The 17,396-nt window shown below is 28.8% G+C and overlaps 4 protein-coding genes and 1 long non-coding RNA gene across 15 annotated transcripts in view; 3 read left to right on the forward strand and 2 right to left on the reverse strand.

Moving 5' to 3' along the window:
- Positions 1-3: 3 nt before the first annotated feature.
- Positions 4-1,269, forward strand: mRpL43 (mitochondrial ribosomal protein L43). Its single transcript, XM_029315593.2, has 4 exons — positions 4-220; positions 513-619; positions 705-910; positions 1,054-1,269. The coding sequence occupies exons 1-4, from the start codon at positions 84-86 to the stop codon at positions 1,195-1,197; spliced, it is 594 nt and encodes a 197-aa protein (XP_029171426.1). The 5' UTR covers positions 4-83; the 3' UTR covers positions 1,198-1,269.
- On the reverse strand, positions 952-5,321 carry LOC114940879 (uncharacterized). 2 transcript variants are annotated; one of them, XM_029315649.2, is made up of 8 exons: positions 5,153-5,321; positions 3,835-4,205; positions 3,351-3,764; positions 3,128-3,190; positions 2,537-2,602; positions 2,224-2,377; positions 2,073-2,110; positions 952-1,941 (listed from the first exon to the last, which is right to left on the reverse strand). In XM_029315649.2, the coding sequence occupies exons 2-8, from the start codon at positions 4,186-4,188 to the stop codon at positions 1,792-1,794; spliced, it is 1,239 nt and encodes a 412-aa protein (XP_029171482.2). In that variant the 5' UTR covers positions 4,189-4,205; positions 5,153-5,321; the 3' UTR covers positions 952-1,791. The 2 variants fall into 2 exon arrangements, with proteins under 2 accessions (XP_029171482.2, XP_085344827.1); XM_085488701.1 differs by having other exon boundaries at positions 1,823-1,941; positions 2,024-2,110; positions 5,153-5,320.
- A 321-nt stretch (positions 5,322-5,642) lies between these two features.
- Positions 5,643-6,619, forward strand: LOC114940880 (uncharacterized). The gene is made up of 2 exons (XR_003821549.2): positions 5,643-5,727; positions 5,809-6,619. It is a non-coding gene; the product is annotated as an uncharacterized LOC114940880 (long non-coding RNA).
- LOC114940885 (uncharacterized) lies at positions 6,078-11,420 on the reverse strand. 5 transcript variants are annotated; one of them, XM_029315657.2, is made up of 8 exons: positions 11,124-11,419; positions 9,414-9,782; positions 8,930-9,343; positions 8,056-8,121; positions 7,847-7,912; positions 7,531-7,687; positions 7,321-7,412; positions 6,078-6,692 (listed from the first exon to the last, which is right to left on the reverse strand). In XM_029315657.2, exons 2-8 carry the CDS (start codon positions 9,762-9,764, stop codon positions 6,549-6,551), a joined length of 1,290 nt encoding a protein of 429 aa, XP_029171490.1. In that variant the 5' UTR covers positions 9,765-9,782; positions 11,124-11,419; the 3' UTR covers positions 6,078-6,548. The 5 variants fall into 5 exon arrangements, with proteins under 5 accessions (XP_029171490.1, XP_029171489.1, XP_029171491.1 ...); XM_029315656.2 differs by having other exon boundaries at positions 11,055-11,419; XM_029315658.2 differs by lacking the exon at positions 11,124-11,419 and adding an exon at positions 10,149-10,390.
- Positions 11,421-11,749: 329 nt separating this feature from the next.
- The window catches only part of scrib (scribble planar cell polarity protein), a 33,482-nt gene continuing 27,835 nt past the window's right edge, over positions 11,750-17,396 (forward strand). For all 6 annotated transcript variants that reach the window (XR_014926091.1, XM_029315716.2, XM_085488612.1 and 3 more), the window contains exons 1-2: positions 11,750-12,265; positions 12,372-12,489. Coding sequence is in view for 5 of the 6 variants with exons in the window: in XM_029315716.2 (XP_029171549.2) it covers positions 12,104-12,265; positions 12,372-12,489 (280 nt within the window). In the remaining variant the exon portion in view is untranslated. The remainder of the gene's footprint in view (positions 12,266-12,371; positions 12,490-17,396) is intronic.

The following is a 17,396-nucleotide window of genomic DNA, read 5'->3' on the forward strand; positions in this document are numbered from 1 at the left end:
GCGCCTGCGCAAAGTGGCATCATTTATAGGTTATAGTGGCATCATTTATAGGTTATGGTTATAGTGCTTTTCTTGATAAAATTATGTCGCACAACCATTTATTTCTCCCGTCTGGATTTCCACGAGCACCTCTCGGTCTTGGAATTGGACGTTACGTCTGTCAACTGCAGAGGATAACTTTGAAATTCTGCAAAAGCCATGGCACAAGCCGAGGAATTAGGTAACTTACACCTAACCTATAAATGTTTATTTTTGTGGGTATTTTATTTATATTTCATAATATAAAAAAATTACATTTATTGTATTACTATATTATCTGTACATTGTACAATAAACTTTGTGTGATAAAACTACTACTTTTTCTATTGTGTATACTCTATTCTATTGGTTATACATTTATAACATAATATATATAATAATATAGAATAATATAATGTATATATTATATTTAATATATATTATATATAATAGTGAAGAATTATTAAAACAGTATTTAATTTTGTGTGTTGTAGAGGTTTTATAGAACACGATCTAGTACAATATGCGAAAGATAATCCAGGAATCGTTGTGTATGTTAAACCAAGAAGACACAAGCATCCAGTTCTAGTCGCTGAATATTGTACGCATCTAACAATAAGAAATAAGTTGATTGTGTTAAATCAGTGTGAAATTGACATATATATATATATATTTTTTATGTCTAGTAAATGGCGGTAGACAATGGATGGACATTGCTAATTACAGTCGAGATGATATTATAAAGTGGATGGAGTTGTTTCGCACTCAGATTCACAACAGTGCTGCATTGAGACTGCGTAAGCTGTGGCATACAGATTTCCCATCAATCCAAGGCCCCTGGACACCATTTACCTTTAAAGATCCAGAATTAAACCTGGCAAAATTTCCTAATGTAATTACACCTTATTATTTACGTATATTGTACTTATAACACATGTTAAAAATCATATTTATTGAAATGAAATATGTATTCTGATTTTATACACACATTTTACATACAAACATATATATATATATATTTTTTCCTTTTTGCAGAAGGAACTTGGTAAAGCTGTTAAATATCATCCTACAGCAACAGAAGAACTCATCAAATTATTCGAAGCTCAGCAGTTGGCTGATGATAACAAGACAGATGAATCTATAGCAACTCAAGATGCCGAACAAATTCAAAGAGCATGATTTGTAATAGTTTTTCTTATTTTTAATCTTTATAATGTATATAATATTAAATATACAGTACAGAAAGTAGAATCATATTATGTTATAAATGTATAACCAGTATACACAACATAAAAAGTAGTAATTCGATTATCATACAAAGGTTATTGTACAATGTATAGTTTATAATATAGTAAATGTTAATTTTTTTTTTTTATATTATAAAATATAAAATCTTATACTAATTTTTCTCGATTTTATCACTACAATTTATCAATAGACATTTTTAAATATAAAATGAAATACAGTGTCTCCTGGTTATAATTATTTTTCGTTTCAATTGCAAGATCGTGAATTATACATATTATTTTTTTACATCTAGATAAAAGAACATCAAATTTCTAAATATCGCTCTTGTTCTTATCTCACTTACGTCTAAATAAGCCGACCAAATTTAAAAGATCGTTTTTGAAAAATGAACACGTTCATATCCCGATTATAAGATAACGGTTCTGTGTAACAATCATATAACTGGGAGACTAACAGAAATTGTTACTATTTGCTACCATTCTACAAAATACATCCATAAAACAATTAACTGAAAGATTAAAAGATTTAAGACAGTACACAACTATCTTGGTCAACTTTCTTCTTTTGATTATATCTAAATGGTGCGTTTTGCGGTGTGTATACTCTTTGTGTTAAAACACTTTGGAAATTATTATTTGGCGTTGACATTATTTGAGAAGAGCCTGCTTGTATTTTCTGTAAAAGAAAAAAATTATATGAACATTTTATATGATATCACAGATCCACATTTAATTATTAAGAATTAATGCATGCATACTGATTGGATCTTTTATGTATTTATATATGTTAGGTACATCAAAAATTACCGTTGGTGCAGCTTCCTTCATACGTGAATCATTATATTCTATAATAAATATAATTGTTATATTGTATTGCACATTAACGTTGTTTAAAAATTATTCTTTTAGATTTCTTAAATTTATTATATATGAACATGACTAATACTGAGATACGCACGTGTATTCTTAGAAATATATGTCGGTTGACTTGTGGTATTATTAAAACGTAAACTTGGACCTGGATATGCATTCAGCATTACAAAATCTGTATCATTGTTGGAAGCTGAATTTGTAGTACTACAAGGTACTGTCGGAATATCTGGAAAACTAATCTAAAAAATGTTTTTTCTTGATAAAAACATACATCTCTTTATCATTTGCCTTTCACTTATTAATTAAAATTACGGCATAAATTAATTATAATTACTAAATATAGAAATATACTTTATGAAAATCTAATTTATTAATGCTTTAATAGAGTATGTGAATACCATTTTATTCATTGGATCCATATCTTTAGCTGCAGAATTTGTCTGATTCCTCCCGTGATTGTTATTCTACAACAAAATTATCTTTATAATATTCAATAATTTTGAAACTTTAACTTTCATTTTTTAACATTTTTAATTCATTTTTATAATACTTAAAAATTCCTCAAAAAATTATTTTTATTTGCCTATATTTTTTAAATCAAAAACTCAATTAATCTGAATACTAAAATAACCATCTTTTTTGAAATTTTATCATAGTATGAATATTTATATCGAATAATATATAAAAAGATATACATATTCGTGTATATGTGTGTGTGTGTGTGTGTTATTAGGAATATATTATCATCATATGAAAATAGAATACAATTATACTTCATACAATGACATAATTTTTATTAAGTAACTAATATACATACAGATCATTATCTTTCAAATTAGAATGCATACATACCATATTATATATTATTTATGATAAAAGAATTATTGTAGATATAAATCATATATATGTATAGAAGAAAATATGAATGGCACTGCCATTTACCATTAATTTTTTTTTACATTTTCTAAGTTTTTTTTTATCTTATTTACCTTTGAAACAGTTTCTTGCATTAACATGTTTACTTGTTCCATTGGATCCAATAAATTGTTTATCTGTAATATTAAAGAATTAATAATCAAGATAAATCATATAAAAAATATATAAAAATTTGAATAATAAAGTTATATATTTCTAACTTCAAACAAATGTATTATTTCAATCTTTGAACACTAATTACATTACAGAATCTTAGTTAATCATCATTATAATTACCTTTACATTCGGTTTTGCTTTAGGTTTAGGACCTTGGCAACATTGAGTAAAATGATTTACATCACCACATTTTGTACATTTAGACCCCCAAGCAGGACATTTTCCTTGTGGATGTTGAGTATTACATCTCCAACATTTTTTCTTTGCATTATTATTAATTGGCAGCTTCTGTGTGGAGCTTGTAGTGTCAACCTTGTATGGAGCTTTTGTAGATTCTGTAGTTTCTTTAGTAACTTGTTTCATCTTTTCTATATTAATATTATAATCATTATAAATTGCTACCAGTTGCTGCAAATTTAACTTGTTTGCTTCAAAAAATTTTTTGCGAAGTATCTTGTCTTGAGTATTAAGAATGATTTTGTCTCGTATAATACTATCCGTCAATTCATTGAAATTGCAGGTTTTGGCTTTATCCTACAAACAACAGAAATCTCAATATCAAACAAAATATTACAACAAAACAAGCATTAAATTTATAACATACTTTTAAGATATTTATGTACTGTTCAATGGTTTCGTTTTGTTTTTTGTCTCTTGTAAAGAATTGGTATCGTTCGTATGCCTCATTTTTTGGTGGATTAAAGAATTCTTCCAGTTTTGCGATTAATATATCCATGTCATCTTTATCTTCTGGCTTGTCAAAGGACATTTTTTGAATTGCGTCAATACCAATTTTTCCAATCCGATTTTTTAAGAGATTTGCACGAATATCATTGGGTTTATTGATATATCCAGTCACTTTCATAAATATAATAAAATCTTCTTTCCAACTATGCCAATTACTGACCATGTCATCAGCTATTGTTAAAGGATCTGGGGCACGTGCGTATGCTTCCATGATAAATACCAAGTTTACTAAAAAAAAAAAAAAATAATTAAACTTTCTTTTAAATTATATTTTTAATTTTATTTTCTAATTTATGTTAATATACGATGTAAATAAAAAAATCTCTATTGTGTTATGCTGTATTTTCACTTAAAAAAATGTATAAATAATAAAATATATTCTAGAAAATTGTTTAGTAACAAAATATTATTTTTTATATGCATCTTTTTAGTACAAAAGAATAAAAATTACACAACAAAATTAATGAGGAAAGCAAAGTTTATATTGAAGTTCTAGAAATACAGCCTCAATAAAGATTACAATATATTGCAGGAAATATCTTTTCCAAGATAAGATTAACATATTTTTACTGATATAAAAAGAAGTCCTTGAAAACAATCAATATCTAAATTTAATAAATGTGTATATACATTTTGTATAATTCTAAAATATATATATATATATATATATATATATATATATATATATATATAATAATTCTGATTTTGAAGAGTATCAATTATGTCTATTCTTTTTTTAAATTTAATATTAATATAATTTGAGTAATAATATATATTTTCATAATCTTGTCAATTAAAACCTCCATTACATAAATTAAATAAAATTGAACTTTATATCTACAAAACATGATAAAATAAGTAGCATATGTCTATTTAATAGCTGTGCCAAGTTTCCTTATTTATTTATATACAATCATCAATCATCAATATACAGGGTGTTATAAAGTACCGGAACAGCAGAATGACTCGAAAAATATGAGTCTTAGAAAAAACCCAGTTCCGCTACTTTTTGTATGCATAAATGAGTAATTGGAAATTTACGACGCCATCATCCTTGAAAGACGTGTATCGGATCGGTATTAATGCAATCGCAGCAATTATTTGCAATTTTTACAACCGATCTTTATAAATTATATTATACCGATTATACCGATCTTTATAAATAATGCACTTACCTGTTAAAGATGCAGTCTTAAAAAAATAAAAATATCGTACACTTTTTTTCGACGCAAAGTATTTAACTCACGCTTCGCAAATAACTTGGATGCGTAATACTCCGTTGATCCAAGGCGAATGAAGAATCAGAATGGTTATAGTATACATATACGTACTATAGTTACTGTGCTATAGTATATAGCAGCACGTAGCGTAATCATCATCTCTTTTGTATGGGTACACCGGGTATTCCCCAAAGTGTAAATATATATATTTTGTATAACGAAGGTCCTTTCAAGAAATCACGTATCACGTCAGCCAATTAATCTTTCATCCTTGTGTCAAACTGCAAGCTGATAGGCTGGCCGCGAACAAATCGACCAATCACAGTCGAGCGTTCCATCTGTCAAAGATAAAAATTGCCCAATGGAACGAGAGAAACCTAAAATCTCTCTTTTCTGATTGGTCGAACTTCAGTCATCCAACTAACGCAGGTTTCACCATCTGGCCTTCCTATCTACATACACTTGACAGATCTCTGAAGCGGGATCTACAATGGCAGCAGGAGTATAAAGTACAGGAACAAGAATAAGCAGTAAGTAGTACGAAATGGGATTTGTTTATTTCGTACAAACATTATATATATATATATATATATTTTTTTTTTCTTTTTCAGGAGAAACTTGGTAATGTTGTTAAATATCATACTACAGCAACAGAAAAACTCGTCAAATTATTCAAAGCTCAGTAGGTAGTTGATGATAACAAAACAGACGAATCTATAACCACTCAAGACCCCGAACAAATTCAAAGAGCATAATTTGTAATAGTTTTTCTTATTTTCAATCTTCATAATATGTATATAGTATTTAATATACAGTACAAAAGTAGAATCATATTGTTATAAATGTATAACCAGTAGTATACCAACAGAAAAAGTAGTGGTTTTATCATACAAAGTTTATTGTACAATGTACAGTTTATAATATAGTATATATAAATGTTAATTTTTTTTATATTATAAAATACAAAATCTTATACTAGATTTTTCTCGATTTTATCACTACACGATTTATCAATACAAATTTTTAAATATAAAATGAAATACAGTGTCTCCTGGTTATAACTTTTTTGTTTTAATTGCAAGATCACGAATTATATACATTATCTTTTTATATTTAGATAAAATAACATCAAATTTCTAAAATATCGCTCTTGTTCTTATCTCATTTACATCCAGATAAGCCGACAAAATTTAAAAGATCGTTTTTGAAAAATGAACACGTTCATGTCCTGATTATAAGATAATGGTTCTGTGTAACAATCATATAACTGGGAGACTAACAGAAATTGTTACTATTTGCTACAATTCTACAAAATACATCCATAAAACATTTAACTGAAAAATTGAAATATTTAAGACAGTATGCAACAATCTTTTTTCTTCTTTTGGTTATATCTAAATTGTGCACTTTGCGGTGTGTATGCTCTATGTGTTAAAATATTTTGGAAATTATTATTTGATGTTGACATTATTTGAGAAGAGCTTGCTTGTGTTTTCTGTAAAAGAAAAAAATTGTATGGATATTTTATATATCACAGATCCACATTTAATTATTAAGAATTAATGCATCCATACTGATCGGATCTTTTATGTATTTATCAGGGTTGAGTAATAACTTAATTACTTGAAAATTAAAAAAAGTTAAAAGGTTAATAACTTTTAACTTAGCTTAGAGTTAATTTAAAACGAATTAATTTTTAACTTAAACTAGTTATTTTTTATCTCTAATTTATGAATCTTTTTTTCTAAGTTAAAATTTTTTTTATTGTGAGAAAATGATAAACTCTTGATTGAATAATAACTTATTGACTAATTTACTTGTCAATTGTAATTACCAAAATATACATATATTTCTATATGTAAGAAACAAAATTTCTTTATTTGTTATTATAAATTTTAAAAGAATTAACAAATAAAATTATAATTTAATAGAAATATTTTAAAAAATTAACTTTTATTTAACTTCAGTTACTTTCATTTTAACCTAACTTAGTTTTCTTCAGTTAATTTCATTTTTACTTTAACTTAGTTTTCTGCTTATGCAACTTTTAACTTAACTAAATTAATTTTATAAGCAATTAACTTTATATAACGTAATTCAGTTTTAAAATATGATTAACTTACCCAGCCCGTGGAGTACATGCACATGTCAGGTACATCAAAAATTACCTTTGGTGTAGTTCCCTTAATATGTGAATCATATTGTGAATTATATTCTGTAATAAATATAATTGTTATATTTTATTGTATTGCACATTAACGTTGTTTAAAAATTATTCTTTTAGATTTCTTAAATTTATTATATATGAACATGATTAATACTGAGATACGCACGTGTACTCTTAGAAATATATGTCGGTTGACTTGTGGTATTATTAAAACTTAAACTTGAACTTGGATTATGTGCACTCAGCATTACAAAATCTGTATCATTGTTGGAAGCTGAATTTGTAGTACTACAAGGTACTGTCGGAATATCTGGAAAACTAATCTAAAAAATGTTTTTTCTTGATAAAAACATACATCTCTTTATCATTTGCCTTTCACTTATTAATTAAAATTACGGCATAAATTAATTATAATTACTAAATATAGAAATATACTTTATAAAAATCTAATTTATTAATGCTTTAATAGAGTATGTGAATACCATTTTATTCATTGGATCCATATCCTTAGCTACAGAATTTGTCTGATTCCTCCCTTGGTTGTTATTCTACAACAAAATTATCTTTATAATATTCAATAATTTTGAAACTTTAACTTTCATTTTTCAACATTATACTTATAATTAGTAAATATAGAAATATATTTTATGAAAATCTAATTTATTAATTCTTTAATGGAGTGTGTGAATACCATCTTATTCATTGGATCCATATCTTTAGCTGCAGAATTTGTCTGATTCCTCCCTTGATTATTATTCTACAACAAAATTATCTTTATAATATTCAATAATTTTGAAACTTTAACTTTCATTTTTTAACATTTTTAATTTATTTTTGTAATACTTATACTAAAAAAAAATTTACTTTTATTTGCCTATATTTTTTTACACAACTTTCAATATATCTGAATACTAAAATAACTATCTTTTTTTGAAATGTTATAATATGAATATTTATATCGAATAACATATAAAAAGATATACACATTCGTGTGTGTATAATATATATATATAAAATGGTATAATATATATATATATATATATATATATATATATATATATATATTATTAGGAATATATAATCATCACATATGAAAATAGAATACAATTATACTTCATACAAAGACATAATTTTTATTATGTAGCTATATAATATATACATACAGAATATCTTTCAAATTAGAATGCATACATACGATATATTATATATTATTCATCATAAAAGAATTATTATAGATATAAATCATATATATGAAAGAAAATATGAATGGCACTGCCTTTTACCATTACTTTTTTTACATTAAAAAAAATTTTTTAATCTTATTTACTTTTGAAACAGTTTCTTGCATTAGCATATTTACTTGTTCCATTGGATCCAATAAATTGTTTGTGCGTAATATTAAAGAATAAATAATATAAATAAGATATCATATAAAAGAAATCATATAAAAAATATGATAAAAATTTGAATAAAGTTATATATTTCTAACTTCAAACAAATATTATTTCAATCTTCGTACAATAATTACATTATAGAATCTTATAGATAATCATAATTATAATTACCTTCTCATTTGGTTTTGCTTTAGATTTAGGACCTTGGCAACATTGAGTAAAATGATTTACATCACCACATTTTGTACATTTAGATTCCCAAGCAGGACATTTTCCTTGTGGATGTTGAGTATTACATCTCCAACATTTTTTCTTTGCATTATTATTAATTAGCAGCCTCTCTGTGGAGCTTTTAGTGTCAACCTTGTGTGGAACTCTTTTGGATTCTGTAGTTTTTTTAGTAACTTGTTTCATCTTTACTGTATTAATATTATGATAGTTATAAATTGCTACCAGTTGCTGCAAATTTAACTTGTTTACTTCGAAAAATTTTTTGCGAAGTATCTTGTCTTGAGTATTAAGAATGATTTTATCTCGTATAATACTATCCGTTAATTCGTTGAAATTGCAGGTTTTGGCTTTATCCTACAAACAACAGAAATCTCAATATCAAACAAAATATTACAACAAAACAAGCATTATATTTATAATATACTTTTAAGATATTTATATACTGTTCAATGGTTTCGTTTCGTTTTTTGCCTGTTGTAAAAAATTTGTATCGTTCGTATGCCTCATTTTTTGGATTAAAGATGTCTTCTAGCTTTGCAATTAATATATCTATGTCATCTTTATCTTCTGGTTTGTCAAAAGACATTTTTTTAATTGCATCAATACCAATTTTTCCAATCCGAGTTTTTAAGAGATTTGCACGAATATCTTTGGATTTATTGATATATCCAGTCACTTGCATAAATATAATAAAATGTTCTTTCCAACTATGCCAATTACTGGCCATGTCATCGGTTTTCGTTAAAGGATCTGGGGCACGTGCATATACTTCCATGATGAATTACCAAGTTTACTAAAAAAGATGAAATTTTCTTTAAAATTATATTTATAATTTTATTTTCTAATTTATGTTAATACATTGTAAATAAAAAAAATCTCTATTGTATTACACTGTATTTTCACTTTTAAAAAATGTATATACAGGGTGTTCCAGAACTGGACAAAAAAGATTTTAATGGCAGATTCCTGATATCATTCGTAGACGATTTTTCCTCAGCGAAATCACCAATAATTTTTGAATTATAAACAGTTGAAAATAATGATTTTTTTGGAAACTAATTGTAAGCCTTTCAAAAATAAAATATTAACAAAACTATATACATTCTTCAGTTAATTTTAGGTAGAGATTGGTTTAATAGAATTTTAATATAAGACTTACAATAAAGATACATAATAACGAAAATTGGGAACATGCTAGAAATAATGGTCTCCTTCAACATTTTCACAAAGGAAAAATCGTCTCCAAATGATACCAGGGTTCTGCTATTAAAAACTTTTCCACCAGTTCTGGGACACCCTGTATAATAAAACATTCTAGAAAATTATTTAGTAACATAATAGTATTTTATATCTGTATCTTTTTAGTACAAAAGAATAAAAGCTACACAATAAAATTAATGAGAAATGCAATAAAGATTATAAATATATAGCAGGAAACATTATCTTTTCTAAGATAAGATTAACATGTTTTTACTGATAAAAAGAGAAGAAGACCTTGCAAACAATCAATATCAAAACTATATATTATATATTAATAGAATATAGACATACATTTAGTAAATATGTATACATTTTGCATAATTCTAAAATATATATACAACAATTCTGATTTGAATATATCAATTATGTCTATTCCTTTTTAAATTTAATTTTAATATAATTTTAGTGCTAATATATATTATAATAATCTTGTCAATATATTATTATTAAAACCTCTATTACATAAATAAAATAAAATAAAATTTTATAACTACAAAATATGATAAAAAATAAATAGCATATATGTCTATTTCATAGCTTCATAGCTTTCAATGTGCAATTTATTTTTCTTATTTATTCATATACAAAAATTTACGATTTATATATGAAGACGTAAAAATCGAAAAATATTAAAAATTTGCAAAAAAACTGATAAATTATCAATATATGTACAAATAATGAGTAATTGGAAATTTTCGATGCCATCATCTTTACATAACGTGTATCGCTATTAAGCTATCACAGCAATTATAACTTGCAACGATTATACAACGATTATACCGATCTTTATAAGTAATGCACTTACCTGCGAAAAATGCATTTAAAAAATAAAAATATCGTACACTTTTTCTCAACGCAAAAGTATTTAGCTTACAAATAACTTGGGTGCGTGTAGTTCTCTGTTTCATCCAAGGATATGCGAATGGTTGCAATACACGTTATACGTACGATAATAAAATAGTAGCACGTAGCACAATCATCGGATTTGTTTTCTATTTCTGCACTAGTTCATTAGTGCAGGAACAAAAAAAAATAAGCTATTATCTATTATCTCTTTCGGGCCGCGTTCGGAAACATCCCCGAGTGCATTCTCTCTCTTTCTATATCACCTCCATGTCAGTGATATAGAAAGAAAGAAAATGTATTCGAAATGTACGTCTCCGAACGCAGCCTTCTACACCGGGTATTCCCCAAAGTGTAGATATATATTTTGTTTAAGGGCTCCAAAAAGCCATCACGTCAGCCAATCAATCTTTCGTCCCTGTGTCAAACTGCAAGCTGATAGGCTGGCCGCGAACAAATCGACCAATCACAGTCGAGCGTTCCATCTGTCAAATATAAAAATTGCCCAATGGAACGAGAGAAGCCTAAAATCCCTCCCTTCTGATTGGTCGAACTCAGAGTCTTCGATCCAACGCGGGTTTCGCCATCCGGCCTTCCCATCTACGTACACTTGACAGATCTCTGACGTAAGACTGACGTTCGGCAACTGGCGACACGTTCGGAGCGGAAGAGAAACGACGCGACGTTAGTCCCGTACGTGTCGCGCTCGTTCGTGGTTCATTCGCGTGGTTTTAGAGCAACGCGAGCAACGTGATCGTCGACGTGATGACGTCAGATCTCGTAGCATAGAGGCCCGAAGGAGAACGCGAGTTTAAAGCCGAGTAGGGCGTGAAATCGTGCGTACGTACCTTCATCATCGGATGGAAAGTGTGTGCGAATAACGGCGTGCGCGTGTATGTGTGTGCGCGTGTCTCTCCGTTCCGTTTTTTTATTATTTATCCGCGGGACTCAATTATGTACGGTGCTGTTTTAACGTGATAACGACGGTGTGAAATATATCTAGGTGTTACCATGTTCCGCTGCATTCCGATTTTTAAAGGGTGTAACAGACAGGTGGAATACGTCGACAAACGTCACTGCTCGCTGCCGTGCGTCCCGGATGATATCCTCCGATACTCCAGGAGCTTGGAGGAGCTTCTGCTGGACGCGAATCACATCCGCGATCTGCCGAAGGTACGCTCTGAAATATCCCATTAATTTAATCCTCGTGTCTTGTGTGCTATAATATACGATACGAGGATAATAAATTTATCATTAATTTTCTTTTAATGCATTTCAGAATTTCTTCCGACTACAGAGGCTACGGAAGCTCGGCCTGAGCGACAATGAAATACATCGTTTGCCGCCAGACATCCAGAATTTTGAGAATCTCGTGGAGCTGGATGTGTCCAGGAACGGTGAGAAAGAGCACATTTTCCAATAATATACATATTTATGGGAGTTGAAAAAAGATCCATGAAGACGGTTTCGTTCGCACGCGAGATAACGATATTGGTGCGTGGACGGCCGTATCTAGGAATTCAAGCAATTAATCGTAATTAATCTCATTAGGCTAGAGCTTGTTGATTTCTCACTCCCGGCATTACATCCCTCCCTAGCATCGCATTTTTTTCCCCCTGATTATTATCGATTCCCGAGGATTCCGCTCGATTTTTCTACGCGATGCGAGACAGAGAGGTTTGGGTGTCCGCTGAGAAGAGAGAGAGAAAGGCGCGTCGTGCAATAACAAAAGGGCGACGGCGGAAGCCGAGGCGAGGCCGAAACGCCTCGAATGGTGCCCATTTTTTTCCGGAGTAAGGAAGGAAACGAGCTCGTTCGAGAACGATGTATCTCGTCGACGCGAAGCTCGACGCAAGGGCGACCATTAATTCTCTCCGTCTCCTTCTAACGAAACATGCATAACGGTGTATTTTCTTTTGCTCGTGCCTCGCTTCTCGTCTCCGGTCGCAGCGCGTCACCGCATCGCGCTGCGCCGAATCCGCCCGAGCGACGCCGAGTCGAGCCGAGCCGAGCCGCCCCGCCTGTCACTGGCGCCTGTCATAAATATTTCTTCGCCTGGGAGCGCATCGCTTTTCCTTTTTCTCGCGTCCTACCTGTTGCAATCTCGCAATTGTCGAAAAAACAGAGTGTTCCCTATCCCGGGAAGAGGATTCGGGATTTCGAAACGTTTCTTAATTACTCGGGAATATCGAGTAACTGCTGCATTGGGAAATTTCGAGAAACTTGTTTTTCAGTTATTTACTGGTATTTTGCAATCAGCTGATTGGCCAACTTGTGAATTTTTGTGTTTAAAATATATTATGTACTTGTATGTATATTTATAAAAATGTCTTGGCAAAATACTGAAGATGCAATACACTTGTCCTATTAGAATTTTTAGTGGTGAAAAATGAAAACGTCATACGAGTAATAATGCTTATTTTATGAAAAATTTTGCAATACATTTTGAAAATATATTTAATATCTAAAATTCAAAACTAAACGATTTTATTTGTATAAATAAAAAGTATTAAAAAGTAAACATTTTAAAAAGCTGTATCTAAAAATTTTCCAATTTTATTTAGAACTCTGAACAAAATCAGAAAACTGTCAGAGAATTGTTTTCAAAATTTGAATAGAGAAATAATTAGATGAAAAGAAAATAGCTTGGGGGGGGGGGGGGTATATATTAAAAATTTTTGAGTCAGGAAGAAATATGTTAGAGAAGGAAAATGAAAGGAAAGCGAAATTAAAAGATTCATCGTTGCAATATCAAGAAATTAAATGTAGTTTATTATATTTAGAAAGTTTTGTGTTTTCCATTTTTTTGAACATTTGTTATAAATGTATTGCAATTAATAAATTGCAAGTAGAAAACGTGTCTCTCTATTTCGTACACAATTATTGGTTGCAGGATTAAAAAGATATTTATGTAGTTTTTATATAGGGAATATACAGGTGAACTCGATGGATTCTAAAGGAAGATTTTCATATTAGATTAGTTCTGTCGATGATTGGTTGACCGAGAAAACACAACACACTTTATTGACAGAAACTACGGTCGATTATGCAATCAATGTTACGTGTCCTTATATTACTCAAAATACGTCTGACATTATTTCAAATATCGGTATTTTCATTTTTATCGAAGGAACGAAGCGGATGAAAGGAGAAAAATATGTGTGTGAAGTAAAACTAACAGACGATTGTATTTTTAGGTTTTACTCCGCAGTTAAATGTTAAAGGTAAAAAATTTACACGCGTAGGTACACACACATATTCATAGATATCTACATTTACTAAAAATTCCATTAAATTATACCGCAATTTTGATAATATTGTTTCCAAGCTTTTTGTTTGCAGTGTAAATAGACCTTTTTAAAAAGCAAATTAAAATTGAGATCTGAAATATAAATTTATTCACGACCCGATATGCAAAATTACAACAAATAGTAAAAATGATATTAAAAAATTTTTTAAATGGAACAGATATATAATATAGAACGCGATATTAAAAAGAAATTAAAATGCGATGTATAATATATGACGGAAAAAAAAGTTTCAAACGAGGAAGAAAAATTTCCGACATAAGCCGATTTAATGAACGATAAATGCGGAAAATACGTATTCATAACGAATGTTTATTCTAATTATGCGGCGATACATTTTTGCGTGTCAGCTATGATAATAAACACATTATTTAACCGCAGAAGAAATAGAAGTACGTCGATTCTCTGATAGTTTGCGCAATTTAACATTTTCGTTTGATCTTAAGATCTTAAAATCCGAATGAACCGTAAACTTTTCAAGCGAAATAAAAAACTATCTCGGAATAAATTCATATATGAAAGAGACATCGTTACATCAATAAATAAATTTAAGTATATGAAAGAGACATCGATATTTTCTATATTGTGAACAGTATTGTACTTACAATTAAATAATTTTAATATTATTTATTGTTAGATAAAAATGAGATGAAAATATGTAAATTTATCTTACAATTAGATAGGAGGAAGGTGATTTTGAATTCAAATACAATATATCTAGATAAAAAGAAAATTATATATTGATTCATCTAGATAATTTCCAGATATTATTTTTAAAATCGCTTATCTAAACACAGTTATAAAAAAATTTAAATTATAAAAGAGGGATATAAAAATATATTCATACTTTTATTTGTAAATATTTATCGCTTACTGCTACTGAAGTATTTTTGTGCTATGACTCTAAAGTAAATAATGTGAACATTATTCTAAATTTAAAGAGTAAAGTAAAGATAACATTTTTTCTAAGATGCAGATATAGATAATATATATTTTTATCATTTATATAAAGTTAAGATAACGTGAAAATTTCATCTAGACGATCTCATTTATATATAATTTTATTAGTTATCTAGTTATATATAGTTATCGCTCGTTTTTCATGAAAATTATACCGTTATGTACGTGCAATTATCGCATACTGCAGTATTGTTCATAATGCATTGTTTCCCTTTATAATGGGGCTCGCGATCGCGTCCAAGAGTGAGAGAGACGAGCTGTGCTCTGGCTCTCGCTATCGGCAAAGTATTTACGATCTATTATGCACATTGAAATATGTGTTACGTATTTGTTTCCGTTTACGACATATATATCCTCGCCGCATTCGCTCGACACATCACTGACTCATCAAGCGAGAGATTGCTCGCGCTGAAAAACAAAAAAATGAACGCGCGTGCATGATTGTAAATTGTAAACGTGTATGTACGTACATATTGTACACGCGATAGAAACTCTACGTCGCTCGAATGCGTAAAAGATGAATAGATTGCGCAACCGCAACAGGTTTTCTCACAGAGATCGGAGGAAGGCGGCTGCCGCTTGATTGAGATATAGAGACTGCCTCACATCTATAGCTCATCAAGCTCGACTTCTCTTTTTCCTTTACGCATGTTAGTCTTCCTTATACGATGACCATTTTTCGAAGGAAAAATAAAGGACAAACCGAAAAATTTATTGTTTCAACATGTTTCCAAACAGCGGCATAGCCAGAGAGGACGGGGCAGGCTTCGTCTACTATTATAGCTTTTTGGCCTGCTCTTGAAAAATCTGGTTTCTAGTTTAAATCATTTTATTTATTTTCTATTAATTTAATTTAACTTTATTAAATTTTATTAAATTAAATATTAAATATACTTATTTAATAATTAAGTAACCCCACTTACTGCAACCCTATATAATTATTTATATTTGAGGATTTAAAAATATATATTTCAAAATTTGTTATCGTTAATAATAATACTTATTCGAAATTTATTATTTAAGAGTTTTAAAATAAGTACCATCTTTGTTTATATATTTGTTTATATAACAAAGTACCATTTATTTGGCGTTTGTGTATACTTTTGTCTGTTTATTATTTTTTAGTTATTTAACCCAAAATATAGTTTCAACTTAAATGATGGATTGAACAATTTTTGAATTTTAAATTAAAAAATTAATCTGACTGTGCCCCTGTTTCCAAGTAAATTTGCGATCAAAGTTATCACTTTTCTTCTTCTCAAAGTTTAATGGTCTCAGCTGACCAATAATGGTCTTATCTCGCCGGTCATAAAAATTATTCTTTTATTTTCATTAAAAATTTAAACTCGTCCAGAGATTGAGAAAAAAAAGATAACTGATTCTATTGTATTATATGTATCCTTTTAATTTGAAATTCAGTACAAAAACTGTCGCTCTTGCAAGAAACTACATTTGTCGATTGTTTTCGTAAAAATTCTCACAATAGCATGACATTTAAAATGTTAACATACGTAAATAATAAAGGACAAAATTGAGTTATGAGAACATCAATAAATCAAGGACAGCTAGTCGAAAAAAAAATTGTCCTCTGAAATAAAGGACGAATGGTCATCATATGTGTACTTTAATAATGTAAGGGTCAGGGAAAGCTATAGAAAATCGGAATTAAGGGATTTCATAAATCTGGAAATGTCAGAAAAAGGTCAGGGAAAGTTATATTAGATTAAAGTTAGTTCAATTTATCTGCATTTTTCACATTGTTCTACATTTTTTCTCAATAATTTAAAATTTTTTAAAAATGAATATGAACTTTTCCCTGACTCTTACAATTAGTATGCTAATTTTCTAATTTGTTAAAAATAAAAATCGATTTATCTACAAGCGTGTTCGGTAATTTATATCCTCGTCGTGTTATTTCAATGTGTGTAACAGAGACCAAACTATGAAAGGATGAGTGCCAATACTAAATAACTTTGTATAATTGCTTAAAATTTTTACTTTTTCAAATTCTGAACTTTTTCAAAATTCTATTTATT

Source organism: Nylanderia fulva, unplaced genomic scaffold (genome assembly GCF_048542155.1).
Source record: "Nylanderia fulva isolate GAGA-0341 unplaced genomic scaffold, ASM4854215v1 Scaffold7, whole genome shotgun sequence".
Lineage (NCBI taxonomy): Eukaryota > Metazoa > Arthropoda > Insecta > Hymenoptera > Formicidae > Nylanderia > Nylanderia fulva.

Coding starts and splice junctions, on each gene's coding strand:
- mRpL43 (XM_029315593.2), top strand. CDS start 84: ATGTCGCACAACCATTTATTTCTCCCGTCTGGATTTCCACGAGCACCT. Junction 221..512: donor GGCACAAGCCGAGGAATTAG/GTAACTTACACC, acceptor TGTGTGTTGTAG/AGGTTTTATAGAACACGATC. Junction 620..704: donor AGTTCTAGTCGCTGAATATT/GTACGCATCTAA, acceptor TTTTATGTCTAG/TAAATGGCGGTAGACAATGG.
- LOC114940879 (XM_029315649.2), bottom strand. CDS start 4,188: ATGGAAGCATACGCACGTGCCCCAGATCCTTTAACAATAGCTGATGAC. Junction 2,603..3,127: donor TGCAAGAAACTGTTTCAAAG/GTAAATAAGATA, acceptor ATTTTGTTGTAG/AATAACAATCACGGGAGGAA. Junction 2,111..2,223: donor ATATATTTCTAAGAATACAC/GTGCGTATCTCA, acceptor TATTTATTATAG/AATATAATGATTCACGTATG.
- LOC114940885 (XM_029315657.2), bottom strand. CDS start 9,764: ATGGAAGTATATGCACGTGCCCCAGATCCTTTAACGAAAACCGATGAC. Junction 9,344..9,413: donor AGTATATAAATATCTTAAAA/GTATATTATAAA, acceptor TGTTGTTTGTAG/GATAAAGCCAAAACCTGCAA. Junction 8,122..8,929: donor AAGCAAAACCAAATGAGAAG/GTAATTATAATT, acceptor ATTTTGTTGTAG/AATAATAATCAAGGGAGGAA.